Source organism: Phycodurus eques, chromosome 15 (genome assembly GCF_024500275.1).
Source record: "Phycodurus eques isolate BA_2022a chromosome 15, UOR_Pequ_1.1, whole genome shotgun sequence".
Classification (NCBI taxonomy): Eukaryota; Metazoa; Chordata; class Actinopteri; order Syngnathiformes; family Syngnathidae; genus Phycodurus; species Phycodurus eques.
In genome coordinates this window covers 19,855,121-19,871,999 of record NC_084539.1, presented here as the reverse complement: position 1 = coordinate 19,871,999, position 16,879 = coordinate 19,855,121, and the positions used below count along the sequence as shown (strand labels likewise).

The window sequence follows — 16,879 nt, the reverse complement described above, 5'->3', positions numbered from 1 at the left end:
GGAGGTGAATGCGGGTCTTTCCTATAGGGAAGAAGCGAAAAGAGGGCTCCGCGCTCGCGAATACTGTATGTGCTGATGTGACCGCTTTTCACGAGATTTTGCAGTTTCCTCCAAGCAGGAAGCTGGAGGCTAGGGTAAGGTGCTTAGCCAATGTTTCTCCTGACTAGAAAATACTTCCTGTTTTTTTTTAGGCCTGGGGGCGGGGGGCTTTGGGGGTCCACCGGAGGTCCAATGCAACTCGTTTGCTGGGATTTCATTGCAAATAATCAAGAGGTGACAAACAGACATAAAGTACAAAAGTAAAAATGATTTTTTATTCAGTGATTTGTCATTAGTAATATATGTACAATACCAATTTTAATAACTTGGCACAAAAAAACATTCTTTACACAAACGAGTTTCAATTTTATGGAAACTTAAACTGAATTTAAAAAACAAATGACGTTACATGTTTGTTTTTTTTAAACCAAGAGCTAGCTAGTGTTGACTCGACTTTTATGCTGTCTAAAGGGCTCAGAAATGCTAAATTAGCTGACAATAATAACTGAAATGCACTCATTTGTGTGTTTGTGTGGAGATTTGTATTATTATTTTTAAATAGTGGTAACTTTTTAGGGAGTAAAAGTAAAAAGTCATCAGAAAATAAATGCTCAAGTAAAGTTCTGATACCTGACAAATCTACGAAAGTACCAACTTCCAAGTTGCAAGCGCTAACCAGCTAGCTGCAGACGAGTTCACAGCTACACTCATCATAGCTTGTTGTCAAAGTTAAGATACACTGGTTTATCATTTTTATTTATTTTTATTTTTTTTACATTTGTTTGACAATTAAGAATGTCACAGAAATATTAGATGTCAATGTTAAGTGCTAGCCAGCTAAGTGGCTAGCTGATGCATGCATTGTTGCTTGTTGTCAAAGTTAAATTGGACTAGTTCTATTTTTTTCTTTTTAGTTTGTATTTTTACAGTTAAATGAAAATTAAGAATATTAAAAAGAATTTGGTCCTATTGTTAAGCGCTAACTGGCTAGCTGCCGACTTTCTAGCCGCTACACGCTTGTTGTCAAAGTTAAGCTAGACTATTTTATCATTCTTAACGTCTTTCTACACGTCTATGAAAATGATGACTATTAAAAAAAAATTGTAAGTTCCAGTGTTGACCATCATAATTATGATTCATTGTTCCTCAGAAAGTGACTCAGTGTTGTGTTGTTATTACAGTCAAGGCAGTTGTGTAACGCCGACTTGGAATACATCACGTCACAGTGACCGTCACGACTTCGGGAGTACTTTTTGTTTTTATAATTGAGTGGGAAACATCAAATTAGCATTCACATGCAAAGCGTAATTTCTACTTCAACAGTCTACTGTTGTCACTCTCAGCCATAAAACCTGTTATTAAGAATTAATGCTGGATGGTTGGGCTGGACGATATAGCGTTAAAATAAAATTATATATATATATATATATATATATATATATATATATATATATATTTTTTTTTTTTTTTTCATTCTCACAAAAATCACATTTTCGATGTATACATTTTGCTTTGTGTTCTTTTTGTCAAAAACCTGTATTGGACAAGTCACAATGTGTTGTACATGGATTTCTTCAACTATCGCATTGTTGATTATTCTTTGATTCCCATCCCTACAAACGAGCTAAAAGGGACATTTATAAGGGGTCACGTTGTTGTCTGTGCTATTTTCTGCACAGAAATTGTAATTTTGTTTCAAGCGCACTCAAAAACCAAAAGAACAAAATCCCATACGACGACAACCTCCTTGGGTTATTTTTTGTTTTCTTTTGATGTTTTTCCTATAACGAAGCAGTCGATATGCAAGTCACGAATCTGCCTCTCACTTAAAAAAATAAAATAAAATACACCACAAGAAATCAGCTTCTGTCAGCAGAAGACAGGATGCGACGAGACCAGGAAGGACGTCCTTCCTCTGTCCTTTTCTACGTCTCATCAAAACCATTGGAAACATCCAATCACTGCAAATTTTCGACATTCCTGACAACTGTATGATCGCTCTGTTAGTTAGCGGTCTTAAATTTTCTCCTTTTTAAATTCAGTACAAGATTTTTTTTCACAAAATGTCCACTGGAGGACAAAACTGGTGAATAACGCAACATGTTTTTGTATGAAATGACAAAAAGACACGTGGGCTCTTGAAAGCAGACATTTTTTGTTTTGTTTTGTTTTTGTGGATGACGGCCGTCCTGTCTCGTGCAAATGAGCCACTGCTCACCCCAACCCTTCCACTTCGCAGACGTAACATGAGGCAAACACAGGCAACTGCAAGGCGGCCAGACCCCAAACATCTCATAAAAACGGATGAATAAAGAATGATTTGATTCAAAGCAATTATGATTCTTTTAGTCTCAGTCCCTGTCAAGTAAAAACTAAATATCTGTTGTAAATTTGACATACCACAGAGAAGAGTGTTGTTAACAACCTGGCCAAATTTTGAATGATTAAAAATATCAATTCGTAGATAACATGAGCCTTCAAAATCGTGCAAAATTTAATTGGCCTCCCCTCAAACGCCGTGGGAGGTTAGGGTTAGTAAACTGAAAGCACCCCCTGCTCAACTTTTAACTAGTCATCAAATCCCACGACAATGACCTGGAAACATAGAATCTACTTCGTCTACCATCTTTTTTATGCCCATACGTAACTACATGTTCGAGGTGCAAAAAGATATCACCTTAAAGCCTCGAGTTGCCGTCGGTGGGCTTTTCCATGCCGCGACAACGAGGCGCTCTAAAGAGGTTATGCCAGCCCGAAGCCCCAGTCCAGACACTGACTGTCGAGTTGGATTAAAAAAACAAAAAAAAACAACAACAAAAAAAAAAACCTTCCTCACTCTTCCACCTTTCTCTGTGTGACGTACCATGCACACACTTACGGCCGACAACGAGGCGCTCTAAACCAGCAGCCACCCCAGCAGACTATCCTATCCATTCATGGATAAAACACCTCTTTTAAATCTTGCCATTCAGCTTCTTGTTAGAGAACAGCAAGTTGTGCGAAAAGTACCGTAAGGTCACCTGTGAAGTTCACAGTGCAAAATATCGCTCAACTGTTTGTGAGTCGTGACATGTCCTGTCTGACATGTGACAGAGTTGCTGTGTGACTACTCTTGCGCAGTTTACAGAAGTGAAAGTCGAGCAAAGAGTCACTCTGACGTTTTGTGTTCGAAAAATGTGGCAATCCCTCTCCTCGCCGTGCCCGTTTTAAACTTGGAAGTCCTTGAAACTGGGCCACCGTGCCGCAGCATCATTGGCGGGAATCAGCAAACATGGCGTGAACGCTGAAACGCTTCCTGTGCAAAAAGCGAAGATGGCGGTGACCCGACTTCATCTGCTGTCTATTTCTTCTCATGCTCTACTTTTCCTTTTTTTTTTCTCGTTCTTGGCACCGGCAGAGCATTTATTATCTTCCCCGCTACATGACGTGACGCCCACTATGCTGCATCCACATCCAGCTTTTCTCTCTCTTTCTCTCGGAGTCGGAAGTCGAAACGCGGAGAGGAGCCCGTGAAATCGCTTCGCAAAGTGCTCATAAAAACCAATATCACAACACTGCGGACTGCGAACATCTATGCTCATTTTCGTTAGGCCGTGTATGACGTTGCACAGTTGATGTTAGCATTTGGCTAGCAAACTTCCATCAAGGCAAAACGATAGGGTATGGTTGAATATTTTGGTGTTAGTATCCAATGATCAATTGTCTTTGTTTGTATTACAGTAGAGTAAGCACACTTTGCCACATTATACTATTTGGAGAACTGTGCAAGCAAGTCTTTTCATTTCCTCAAAGGGATGATATATATATATATATATATATATATATATATATATATATATATACATACAATGTTAAACAATTAACAAGTGACATTTACATATTTTTTTTTTATTTTATTTATTTTTTTAGGTTGTTCTTGGTGTAAAATGTTTTGACGACCACTGTCATAATCTTTGGCAACTATTGCTTGCAGTGACCACTCGTGACGACAGAGGACGCTGTTGCTTTTTTTTTTTTTTTTTTTTTAAATCACACACGCGAAATAAAACCCACAGTGAAAAAAAACCCCCACAAAATTAATTACTGTGACACACAAATATGGAGAATTTATTCAAAAAACAACAACAATATACGTGTGTTGGCGTCGGATTTATTGTGGATTTTGTATATTTCTCCCTGCGTTTGTGCTGCAGGCGTGCAGGGACCGCCCACTTCCCCCCCTGAAGCGCTTGTTGGCTTACAGGAAAAAAGCTTCAAGTGAGACAAGTTTGCGTCGCGGCGAGAGTGCGAGGCGCTCCCGTGCTCCACTTCAGCGGAGGGGGACAAAACCATCTGACCGGCAGCCCGCCTCACACACACACACGCCGACCTCCACTCCTCAAGCGGGACTCCCCCTTTCCCCTCTCCCCCACCCCCCGAAAAACACGGTAAGTTACAAGGCCATTTTTCCAACTTTTCTTTTTTTCCTGTGCACGCATGCGCGAGTATTTCCCAACTTTCCGTCCCCGAATGTTTGATGTTGTTTGTCTTAACCCCCCCCCCCTCCCCCCTCCCGAACTTAAAGTCATTTTAATGAACTTTCTGGACTTTGTTTTTTTAAATCTACAAGAGACCATTAAAAAAATATTAAGGGAAGGAGAGGGTCTAGTGATTTTCCAGGCAAGGAGTCTAAAAATGACTTTTCGAGCAGCTTCAGCTTCGTCTTCTTCTTCTTGTTGTTCTTTTCCTCCTGCTCATTTCCACGAGAGGCCCATGTTGGCATGCGTGGCCTGTACGCGCGTGCGCCCTGGCCGTGTTTCACCACATCTCATCCACTCGCACGCTGACTCACTGGCTGATTTCCTCCAGATGTGCTCCGCTTTACGCTTCCTGACGGCTCCACGATTGTGACATATCCCCCCCCCCCCCCAAACACACACAACCTCCTCGCCTTGCTTGCTGCTGCGAATTCTGCTGACGTTTGAGGTTAGTGCATGACCCCCCCCCAAAGTCCCTTATTAAAGTGTCATTCTTTAACCGTAATTGGCGGCCGACAGCTGACTTTTAATGCCGAGGTCATGTGTTTGCGTTTGAAATGCAAGATACGGGAGTGACAACAAAAAAAAACCAAACAAACAAACTTTTGAAGAACGTGTCCGGGCAGGTGTCCAATTAACGCTAATGGAGAGTAGGGAAAAGGGTTCGCAAACTTTTTGGGTCGAGAATTTTTTTTCCCCAACAAGCTACTCATAATTCTGACATAACTACCACGTTTACCACTAAATACCATTTGGGATGATTTATATCGCAGGTGTCAAACACATGGCCCCAGGGGCCAGATCCGGCCCGCCGCGTCATTTTATGTGGCCCGCGAAAGCAAATCACGTGCGTCGACTTCATGTCTGTTGCTAAAATACCAAAAATGTCTTTTAGTAATGTTGAGATATTGCAAGCATTTCTTTCTTTAGCAAATGGAATAATAATAGATTTTTTTTTTTACTGGCTTCTGATTTCAAAACTAATTATCCAAATTGTTTTGTATATGTAATAATATTAGCAGACTTTACATTTATATGGGCTCACTGTTTGATACCACTTTTTTTTTTTTTTAATAACTATTTTTTGGGGGGAGTCCTAAAAAGGCAGTAGATTTGTACGAGGCTACGTGCTTGCAAAGGCGATTGATGACTACGTGGCGCTATCGCATGGGTCGTCAATCACGTCAGCGTTAATCATTGCAGGTGCTTGCGTGGCTCTCAGAAACGGAACGGCGCGAGCACCCTATAAAGTTCGGACTATTCCCGCATTATCTCCCACTCGTTTGCTTTTACGATACGTTTGGCTCGACTCCCGATTTTCATCAGCAGATGCTTAGCTGAGCGTCATGAGATCTTTTACACTGCCGGCGTCAGATTAACCTGGCGTAGCTGCTCGACCTTTGCCCGCGTCCAACCTTTGCTCGCTCGCAGCCTCGCTAGACGTTAGCGTTGCGCTCCGGAACGACTCAGAGGTGCGTTGCGTGTCGGGAATGCGTGCGGTGTTGTGTTTTGCGTTGATTGTGCGAGGTTATTTTCACTCTGGGCGGTTTGCAGCCGTTTGATTTGCAGGATTGAGGATTTCATGGGCTGCTGCTTTCTCTGTAGATGCGACACCACCATGAAATATACTCCTCAAATATCCATTTTGGGTATTTCTACCGTGTATCTACAAATTAGAGTGTGGAGTTTAAAGTAAAGACTTAATGAGGTTGAATAGTACTCCGTAGCAAGGCATTCTTGGTAAAAGCTTTGAAATTTTGCTGCATGCTTTGAATGGGCAAAAGGGGCACCATCAGGTGGACAAATATAAACATTTGAACATATTCACAAATTACCATATTGGCGTTTTTTTTTTTGGTTTTGTTTTCTTCCTTCTGTAATGCCACAAGATGACGCCAAAGTTGCCGTAGCTAAGAAAATGTTGGTCTGAAGTAAGTATGTTCAAGTCGTACATCTTGACTGACGGTCCAAGGTATTTGTGTTTTGGAGATGAACTAAGTTTAGCCGGCATTGGCATCATAGTTTGATATATTTGCGGTTCAAACGGTTAACGAAGTCTCTGCCGTTCTCCGACGTTCATATTCGTTTACTGCCGCGACGTATCTATTCCTAGAGATTGTGTTTTCAGGAGGTAGGTGTCAAAGATGGTCTCACCCATCTTATCTGTGACATCCAGGTTTGTAAACCGTTGTAATGCTTAACAGATCCCTGTAGCTGGCGGTGTTGCATCACTTTGGTTTTGAGATCAGCACGGTTTTTGAGTAGAAGTTTAGAAATTGAGTAAAGATGAGGCGGTAAATCTCGGCTTGTCACGTCGATTATGAGGGAGAGAAATGCCAACTTTCGTAACCTTACATTCGCACGGAATATGAATAGTCTACAGTAGGTATTATATAAATAGAGTATGTGTCGCGGTAGGTAGTAGGAAAGTATGTGTTCACAAAAAAGCTAGTTTTCTCTGCTTTTTGTTCAGAAACTGGCCCTCTTACCCTGAGTAACTCTGAAAACGACTAGCAATGAATAGCTTTATAAAAACACACTCTTACTGCGCTCTTGGGGTCTGTATATTGAAATTCATAAACGAAAACGCCGTAAGGTATCTGGCGATGTCTACAAGCAATGAAAAGTCTTATTGGCTCCAGTGTAAAAGCAGTCACCTGGTCTTATTCAGCGTGTTTTGTCACCTTGGTGGTCTGATGAGGTAAAGATTATTTTATTGGTCACATGCCTTTGCTCTCTTGAGGTTGTAAAGGTTTACTGCCAGGTTGTCAAACTCTGTTCAGTAGCAGACCAGCAGATAAACTTTGTAAACTTCTTTCACGACTTCTCTGTAGGGCTGCAACTATCAAATATTTTTGAGTCGCGTATTCTACCGATTATCCCATCGGAAAATAAAGTAATCGGATGAAAATTGATTTGAACGCGGGTTGCAGGTATTATTTTTGCCCACTTGGGGTCGGCATTTTCCCGTTCTGTCATCCCTGTGAATTTGAGTGTGTATGGCTTTAAAAGGTGGGGCCTGGCCAGGTGGGTGACGTGGGCGCCGTTAGCAAACGAGCGTGTATAGTTGGCTCGCTGGCTGTGCGTTGAGTGACTCGGCCTGAGTTGTGACCATCGGCAGCTTGCGTATGAATGTGTTTAACGATCCCGGCGAAGTAATCGAATTATTCGATTAATCATTGCAGAATACCACGTAAAAGCATGCGTGGATGCTAAGAGCGTTCCCGCCCGCCGAACGCTGAGCCGCCGTCCGCCAGAGCCACCGACCGACGTCGCTTCCTCCGGTGAGACTCGCACGCTCTCTCCGCGCCATGTCCGCCGTGGCGGAAGCCAACGTGGCGGTCGCCGCCGCCGAGCTGAGCGCCGCGTCGCCACCTCCGGCCTCGACCTCCAGCTCCCCTCCTGCCTCTCCTGCGACTGCAGCATCGAAGGTCCCGTTCCGGAAAGACAAGAAGAGAGGTGAGATTCGCAAGTACACTAGTACAGAACTGTGATGGAAAGTTAAAAGGCAGTCTTTCTCAAACGGGGACCCATGCAAATGAATTTTTGGCCAGTCTTCTTTGGGAGTTTTATACTGAGGTGTCACAAAAGCAAAATATATCGAAGACGTGTTTCTTTTCACGCAAAGAGCTTTTTTTTTTTTTTTTTTTTTTCTCTCTCTCTCTGCTTGCTGGTCAGAAACCACTGTTCTTGGTGAAACCAACCAATGTTCTCCTGCTGATTTCTAAAGAAAACAGAAAAAGCTAGAAACAAACTGTTTTTTTCTGGTAAAATAAGAGAGTCTACTCTTTCTTTTGTACGGTTCTGTGCATATATTGTCACAGAACAGAATATTCTGTGGGTCTTGAATGAAATGCTGTAAAATGGCTGCCGATATGGGCCACTCGGCTTTAAAAACGGCCGCCAGTGAATGATTTAATGACTATGTCGGATCTCTACCAGTTTACGTCAGTGCTGCCTGGCATGTTGTGGCACAACCTGGTACTATACTGGAGGCGCAACTCTAATTTCAAACTCTCCTGTTTACTAAAACCCATTAAAAAAATATATAAAAAAAAACACAGATGAACCGTGATCTAGCAGGGAAACACTGTACAGTAGAATTCAGAGTCTTTTCCCTCCAATGTTTCGTCCTGTTCCTGAGAGCCACAAATTCTGCCTAGCGACAAATGGTAGCGCAAACATGCCACATGATTTTTTTTCACATGAATTTTCTTGTGCAGTGCCGGAGAAAACGGACGAGTACCTGCTGGCCAGGTTTCAAGGGGACGGCGTGAGGTACAAAGCCAAGCTGATCGGCACTGACGATGTTACCGAACCCCGAGGGGACAAGATGTGCCAGGACTCCATGATGAAGCTAAAGGTGACTACTCCCGCCGCCATTTGTAACTGTTGAAAGTTTCAGTTCAAAATTCACAACAGCGGTTTTTTTGATCCACAAATGGACCAGTAGCCTAAATCTCCAAGGACATCCGTTTGTATGCCTTTCGGTGACTCTTCCAGTCTCTCTGTATCCCTAAGTGGGCCACTGAGGATGTGCAAAAAGTACTGCAACATTGAACAGTTGGACATTCAGAAGTTTATAGGTCAAATTAAGTGCACCACTAAAGGTTATCGTGCATTTTTAAAAATGTATTTATTTATTTATTTTTTAAAAAAAATATATTTTTTTGAAAGTAGTGTATAATTGTTTTTAATTGAAGGTGTGACGTGATTTCTTCCAGGGAATGGCGGTGGCTGCTCGCTCACAAGGAAAACACAAACAGCGGATTTGGGTCAACATTTCCATGTCTGGCATCAGGATCATCGACGAGAAATCGGGAGTAGGTTCCTTTTTAGGGGGGGGAACTAAATAAATGTTCTCGGTCACCATGCTGCTGTTAAAATACTTCTGTATGTATAGCATCTTTTATTCATGTACAGTTGTCACTCCACAACTCGAGTTTACTTCATTGTCAAGGATTTATTGATTCAGCTTTAGTTTTTGCGACATACAACGCTGCTGACTAGTATTGCTGCCGTTTACATTAACATCTGCGCACATGTAGCATTTATTATTCAACGTTTCAGTTCTATTCTTCTAACGCGGCTGTTTTCCCGGTTCAGGCGATTGAGCACGAGCACGTGGTGAACAAGATCTCCTTCATCGCCAGAGACGTGACGGACAACCGGGCCTTCGGCTACGTGTGCGGGGCCGAGGGCCAGCATCAGTTCTTCGCCCTCAAGACGGCGCAACAGGTACTCAAGCGGCTGCTGACGTTCGTCCAACCGGCCGTTCCTGACACGGCGTGGCGTTTGTCACCCGGTAGGCGGAGCCGCTGGTCCTTGACCTGAAGGACCTCTTCCAAGTCATCTTCAACATGAGGAAGAAAGAGGCGGAGGCCTCCCAGAAGGTAAGGAGGGCAACACTGCCTCCTTGTGCTCGTTCGGTGAATTAAGTGATGCCCATTTGGTAGGAGGTAACGAGGAACAGAAAAAAAAAAAAACGTACGTTGTGTATTTAGAACTACTTTGCCTTAACGATGTCCTCACTACCTTATTGCTAACACATGATGGGAAAACACCATTGACAGGCTAACACTTAGCATCGATAGTTGCGGTGTTGTAACCCTTTAAGCAGCGGATATTTGAACACAAACGGTGGAGTACCACATGTAGACAGACGATATCACAATACTCGGAGGCAAATATTCATTTTTTTGGAAAGAATGACTTATTCTGTCACAGTAGTCGTGAACCTATTTTTTTCCCCTGCAAGACTATTCTACTGCCCTCTGGTGGCCAAGGTGGGCACATCAGAATCTGTACAATGAACTGTACTTTCTGTCGTTTTTTAAAAACTAAATCAGACCTAATTTTTACCAGTCTTTTTTTTACATAAATATCGATACTTATACTTGAGTGTGTGTACATTTGCTAGCTCTGGTGATGCCTTGTGACTTGCTAATGTGTTTATTTACAGGGCGAAAATGGCAGCGCAGTGGTTGAGGTGAGCACATGCAGCACTTTAAATGGAACACGACTCTTTAACTCACTTCTACTGCTAATTTCTGATATTATTTTTTAGAATGGAAGTAATGCTGTACCGGTAAAAAACCCCAACGTAAGTCAACTATGCTCTAACTTGAATCCAATCACATAATGTGTAGTAAACTGCACTAAATTATGTTTGAGCTTATCATTTTCAATTGCTTATTAGTATCAATAAATGGTCTATGGGTACCTTTATCTAAAAAAAAAAAAAAAAAAAAAAAATATATATATATATATAATTAAATAAAAGGTTTTTTTTTTTTTTAGATGTAATATGAATAAAATGTAGACATAATGTGGTAATCCTTTTTTTTTTTTTTTTTTTTTTTTTTTTTAAAGGGACCTTTTGAAGTGTCGTGCAAATGTTTTTTTTCGTCGTCTTTTTAAAATGTTTTGCTACATATAACCCTGCTGGCTCTTGCGGCAATTTGCAATCACTTCTGCATATACGTTTAGCACTCACATTTATCCATGTATAGTCCTCACCCTACTGTTGATTAATATTGCTAAAGTTTATTGGTTACATGCACATTTCCCCCCCACCCCCTACCTGCAATCTTGCTACTGTTCATATTGTTAATATACAGCAACAATCAATTACGTATAATTGTCACTCAACTGTAGTATCTATTTTGTATTTATTTTTTCCATGTGATAACTGACCCCCGCGCCGTGATTTATCGATACGCTTTCGGCGAACAGGCAGTGGAGCAGCTGGACCTGTTCGGAGATATGTCGACCCCGCCGGACATCCAGTCTCCGGACGTAAGTGCGCGACGTTCCCTTCGGCTCGGTCGCCGTCGTGCTACCTTTGGGGGAGGAACACAAGCCACTCGATAACATTCATATTCATGCTCACAACCGTATGTTACACAATGATTGTGATGTGAACTCAAACTCAATCATCGAACATTTAAAGCTGCTACAGGAGAGATAATTGCTTGATGGCAAAACCCGCGCCGCAAAAGAGAGAAATGCGTAATAAAGTATCAGAAATTGTTGCCTTTGCGAAGGTCGATACCCAGTTTTGATTGTCAGATGGGTGGTACTTTCCAGGGTTTCGCATTTCAAGATAAAAAATAAAATAGAAATGTGATCATATAAAATTGATATTTCGGTGTACTACTGTATATTTTAAAGGAGTTAGGGCTGCACTGAAAACGAAAATAAAATGACACTGAGATTATTCAAAAAGTTGTTTTTATAGAACAAGTTTTGAGATGCTTTTTTTTTTTTTTCTTTTCTTAAAACCTTATCTCAAATATACAACTTTACTCCCGTAACATTGACTTTAATCTTGAAATGTATTTTCTTTTCGCGGTGGGCCTTATATACTATATTTTTACATTTACAGTGGAAAATGTTTTTCGTGACTAAAAAAAAAAATTTGTTTTTTCCCCCAAATGACCGTGGATTGGCTTCTAAAATGTGCAGTTGGCTTATTTTTCTTTTCTTTTCACTGTTGCACTAATACAAATTGGGAATATATTAAAATACAGTGGTGCCTTGAGATATGAGTGACTGTACTTACAAGGGTTTTTAAATTTTTATTAAAATTGTTTTAATACTAATCGCCATTAGGATTTGTTAAATGTATGTTTTGCTTTGATTTGCAGTTAACTGAACTCTTTCTCAAGGCACCACTTATGTGAAAATGAAGTAGAACGTTTTGATTAAAAGATTTTATGAAGTACAGTAATGACTCTATATTGGACTTAACAAAATATTCAGTCAGCATATCTTTATTGTTTGCATGGAGCAGCTTTAAACGTTTCTCTCTTGTGATTGACTTGTTGTGTGTTATTGAGCCCCCGTGTTGATCTGATCTCTGCATCTCCCTCTCATGTGAACCAGGACTCTAATGATATTCCCTTGCTGGACTTTTCCGCCGAAGTCGACGGCAATCAGAATTGCATAAAGGGAACGCTTTTAACTTCCTGTGCCGCCGACCACAGGGCGCCGCCCCAGACAGAGAATCCCTTCTGCTCGCCGTTCGGCTTCTTTCCATCCCCGGACAGCGACCCTTTCGGAGACGATCCGCTGTCCAAAACGCCCCGTCCTGACAACGGCCCGATGGGCTCTGCTAGCACGGCCCTTGGCGACCCTTTGAACGGAAACCCCGAGAGCCTCGGCCAGCAGATGCGGGGCTTAACCAGTAAGAACGTGATCCTCGCTCTCAGTAACGGCCAGTGGCCGCTCGGGGGCAAAATAACACACGGCGGCGTGACGGACGGCGGCGAGTCGGGTTCGGGTCCGTCCGCCAAAAATCCCTTTTTTGACTCGAACGCCTCCCCCTTTTCTAACGGGGAGAGCCACCAAGCCACAGAGATTGTCAGCAAGGACTCGGTGGTTCTTAACCCGCCCCCGCAGAGCTCGAAGGCCGGACGAGGTCGAAGGAGTCAGAAGGTGACCTTGTCGTTTGACGGAGTTCACTGCATGCGCGATACGCCTGAAGGTGGCACGTGCGGCTACTGCATGCGGGTCTTGAACGGTCGCACTTGGTCTCCGTGGGAAACATAACGTACGGAAAGCCGTTTGAGCGTTGGTTCCACATCCTTGCTATCCAGCGTAACCTCCATGTACTGGTACGCTCTTTGTCCTCACTAGTAAGACAATTCGGCACACTTGAAATAAGTAGGGGGGAAAAAACAAACGTACGAGTACAAATGAGCTTGAAACAAGTGAAAATTGCTCAAAAAGTTTTTCGAGTCTTCTTTTAGTTTGGACTAGAAATGAAACAAATATTGGTAAGATTTTGGGTTTTGGCAGTGGATGACATTTTTGCATAAAAATACAACTTTATCATACAGGTAGGACAATTAAATGTTATAGTGAGGCAAAACTGCACTAGTTGACAACTGTGTGCTATGAGTAATGCTAGTTAGTCAACTTCAAGCATGAAACATCGATGCAGAGTAGTAAGGTTGACCAGTCGCTTTTACCCCCACTTGTGTGATACCAATTGACATCTTGCGCATCACTAGTAGATGTTGAGTTGTTAACTAGTAGAACCTTTACAATGTCACGAGCAGTACTGGTTATACGCAGTTGTCAACTAGTGCAAGGTTTTGCCTGGTGTGTTGAATATTCTTACTAGTGATGACAAAGAGAATACTATACAAAGCTTCAGGTCCATGTACTAGTATTCTTTGTCAGTGATAGTAGAACATGGTACTAGTGCAGCAAAACGAATACTATTACTTGACTTCAAGTGTTGAACATTAATGCAGAGAAGAAAAATCGATGGTTCCACCCCGACTAGTGAAATTCCAAAATTCGACAAGTTAGCATCTAGTGCTTCACTAGTAGCATATAATGTAGATGTCCCTCGTAACAGTGTTCCAAAATTGTCCTACTCGTGCAGAAATGTCATACGGTAGCGGAAAAAACGTTACTGGTAAGACGTAGTTGTCTTACTAGTGCATCCTACTCATTCTACTTGTACGTTTAATTGGCTCACAAGTGAGGACATGGAGCATACTAGTATATGGATATGAAGGATGTTGAATAAATGCTCAAACAGCTTTCCATCCCTAAATGTAGAATGGCTTGGAGGGGGTGGTCTGTCTGAAGCGCATGCACCCGTGGTCACAAGCGTCCCTTGAAACATTCAGAAATGTCCCTTGTGCCTTTTAGTCCTGTGACCGCCTTTCCTGTTTTTTTTTTTTAATTTTTTAAAATTTTTTTTTATTTTTTTTTGCTTACGCTCACGCTTCTGCCGATAAAGCACCGGTAAGTGGCAACGCATGCTGGTAAAATAGTGGCACGATGTGTTTGAAATTGTCGACTCAGGGTGCACCCACAGCAGCCGCGTCAAGTCAATAGGATGTATACGGCTGAGAAAATGGAAAACTTTGTTCCCCCCCCCCCCCCCCCCCCCAAAACTTATCTTACAATATTAAAAAAAAATGCACATGACGTGCACATGCGGCAAAGAACCGCTGATTTTTTTTTTTTAGCTTGGTGTTTATAGCTATTAGAGGGAATCCCTTCTTCCAGTAGTTTTACGAAATTTCCCCAAGTTCTACAAGAGTCGGTGCTGGTCTGGAACCAGTTTTGCCCTCTCCAATGAGTTGTTTTCGCTGTAAAACATGGCAACGGTGAATAGATGCTAGTTTTGGTTCTAGTTCCAAATCAGAGGCACCCTGAGTCTGAGACCATTTAGGCAAGATGTTCGGGGCTCATTATGTTCCCTCAACAGTCCTCAGCAGGTGACTTGTTCGGAGCGGAACTGTTTTCTGCTCCCGACGGCTCGTCGGCTGCCGGCGACCTGTTCAACAACACGTATGCCAACTCTGCTCAGTCCTCCGTGGCGGCTCTGGGTAGGAGACCGAGGAATGGTGGCGCATGTGGTTAGGCAGTCAAACGGTTGCTGGTTTGCACGGGAACATTTTCAATCAATGTTTTCATGTGCAGGAGATCTGCAGTTAGGAAAACCAGCTAGCTCCGGCATGCCTCCTGCGGGCATGTGGGCAACGTCCACCGTCGCCCCCTCCATGTACGGAGCCCCCGCGCCCGCCTACCCTCAGCCATCTGCCTTCGGCGGTCTTCCCATACCCCCCAACGCTTGGGGTCAACAAATGCCTCAACAGTTCGGTGCCCCGCATCTCGCCTGGGGGCAACCGGCGCCGCCGCCGGCCGCAGTTTGGGGTCAGGCGGCCTGCACCAACCCCTTCCAGCCTGCCGCCTTCCCCGTTCTGGGTGAGCAGCAAGGCCCGTCCCGCCCGCCTCCCCGGCCACCTGTGAAGGAGCCCCCACCTAAGGCGGAGAGAAACGCCTTCACCGCCTTGGACCCCCTTGGCGACAAAGAGCAGAAGACCGGGAAAGACATGTTCAAGGACTTCCAGCTCGCCAAGCCGCCCGCCATCCCGGCGAGAAAAGGTGAGCAGGCTTCAGAATCGGGGGGTTTCGACCAGTACTTCTCCAGTAAAGTGGGCTTGGCTCAAGATGCCGCAGACCACGATGACTTTGACATCAAACAGATGTCGGCGGCCGTTAACGGTAAGGATTCTCGGACGCGCAGACGCTTTCTATGTCGCCCAATCCTTACGTGGTCTTCTTTCCCGTATAGACGCACCGCCTGCGAGCCTGAACGCCCCGGCTCTCCTCGATGCCGCATTCTCCTCAAACAGCTCGGCACCGGGACCAAGCGTCGGCCTAGACATGTTCGATGAGGCATTCGGAGCCCCCAACGCCACCCCGTTTGGGGTCCCGCCTGCCCCAATGGTACAGATTTTGGCAGTGTCCAAATACTTCTGGTTCTACCCATTCATGCCAACTGATCAACGCCCAACTCTCGTTTTTGACGACCACTTAGGCCTACTCACTACTGCGTTTTATATTGTTGGTCATTATGATGGAGAGCCAAGTATTTCTTTTTTTGAGGTAGTACTTGGTGTAAAAGGTTTGCGATCAGTCTGCTCTAGTTGTTTGTCTATACAGTATGTGCCCTTGCAATTTACCGGTGACCAGGTCGTATCCCGCTTCGCTCTTCCAAAGGCAGCCGGGTGACGCTCCAAGATAAGCGGAACAACAAACATAATACATCTTTTTTTAAATTGACAGACTGCTCTTGTTGCTCAGAACTCCACGGGTGCCTTTGGAGATCCTTTTGGAAATCCCTTCGCTTGACCTTCAAATTGTTGTAAGTCATACATTCATTTATTCACGCCGCCGTGCTTTGTTTATTGAATTCCTCATTTTGTTTTCCCAGCCAAAATGGAGATTCCGTGAAGTCGCATCTCTGGGACAAACCGCTGCGAGAACACAATCTAAACGGTGGCCTCCGTCCAGACTTCTTCCATGTTGCCGTGTCTGTTTGTTCGTTCTGTCTGATTAGTAGTTCCCTTATTTCCCAAGAGCGTTGATCCAACACGTTGCGTCATGATCTGCTGACGAGAGCAAAGGGGGGGTGGGGTGGGGGCTTTGTATGCGAAGTGTCCAAAGATGTCCGCTGCTGATGTTGCCTGAATTAGAAACTGTAATAAAATATTGATAAAGCTGCAGTTTGTGGAACAAATTATTTTGAAATGAAGTCAAGCAAATGGTGTTTGGGGGGGGGGGGGGGGGGGGGGGAATAATCATATTTGGTCAATTTTTACCTTGTTTGTACCTTAATCTATGTAGAAAAGTATGACTTGGATTGCTGTTGTAAGACATCAGGTGTTCTGCCTGTGGGAAACGATCCAATTTCACTTAAAGCTATTATGCAAAATATTTATGACAAATGATGCATGTTTAGTCATTAAAAATAAATGTAATTGATAGCCACCCCCAATTTTTTTTTTAGA

The 16,879-nt window shown here is 43.3% G+C and overlaps 1 protein-coding gene across 4 annotated transcripts; it reads left to right on the top strand.

The window, feature by feature from the left end:
- The first annotated feature begins 4,266 nt into the window (after window positions 1-4,266).
- On the top strand, window positions 4,267-16,588 carry dab2 (DAB adaptor protein 2). Of its 4 annotated transcripts, none has more exons than XM_061698624.1 (15): window positions 4,267-4,466; window positions 7,742-8,015; window positions 8,780-8,919; window positions 9,281-9,379; window positions 9,663-9,794; window positions 9,866-9,949; window positions 10,519-10,545; window positions 10,624-10,659; window positions 11,292-11,354; window positions 12,444-12,995; window positions 14,791-14,911; window positions 15,006-15,590; window positions 15,661-15,815; window positions 16,173-16,233; window positions 16,303-16,588. In XM_061698624.1, the coding sequence occupies exons 2-14, from the start codon at window positions 7,868-7,870 to the stop codon at window positions 16,218-16,220; spliced, it is 2,190 nt and encodes a 729-aa protein (XP_061554608.1). In that variant the 5' UTR covers window positions 4,267-4,466; window positions 7,742-7,867; the 3' UTR covers window positions 16,221-16,233; window positions 16,303-16,588. The 4 variants fall into 4 exon arrangements, with proteins under 4 accessions (XP_061554608.1, XP_061554606.1, XP_061554609.1 ...); XM_061698622.1 differs by having other exon boundaries at window positions 16,155-16,233; XM_061698623.1 differs by lacking the exon at window positions 4,267-4,466 and adding an exon at window positions 4,824-5,004 and having other exon boundaries at window positions 16,155-16,233.
- The last annotated feature ends 291 nt before the right edge of the window (window positions 16,589-16,879 follow it).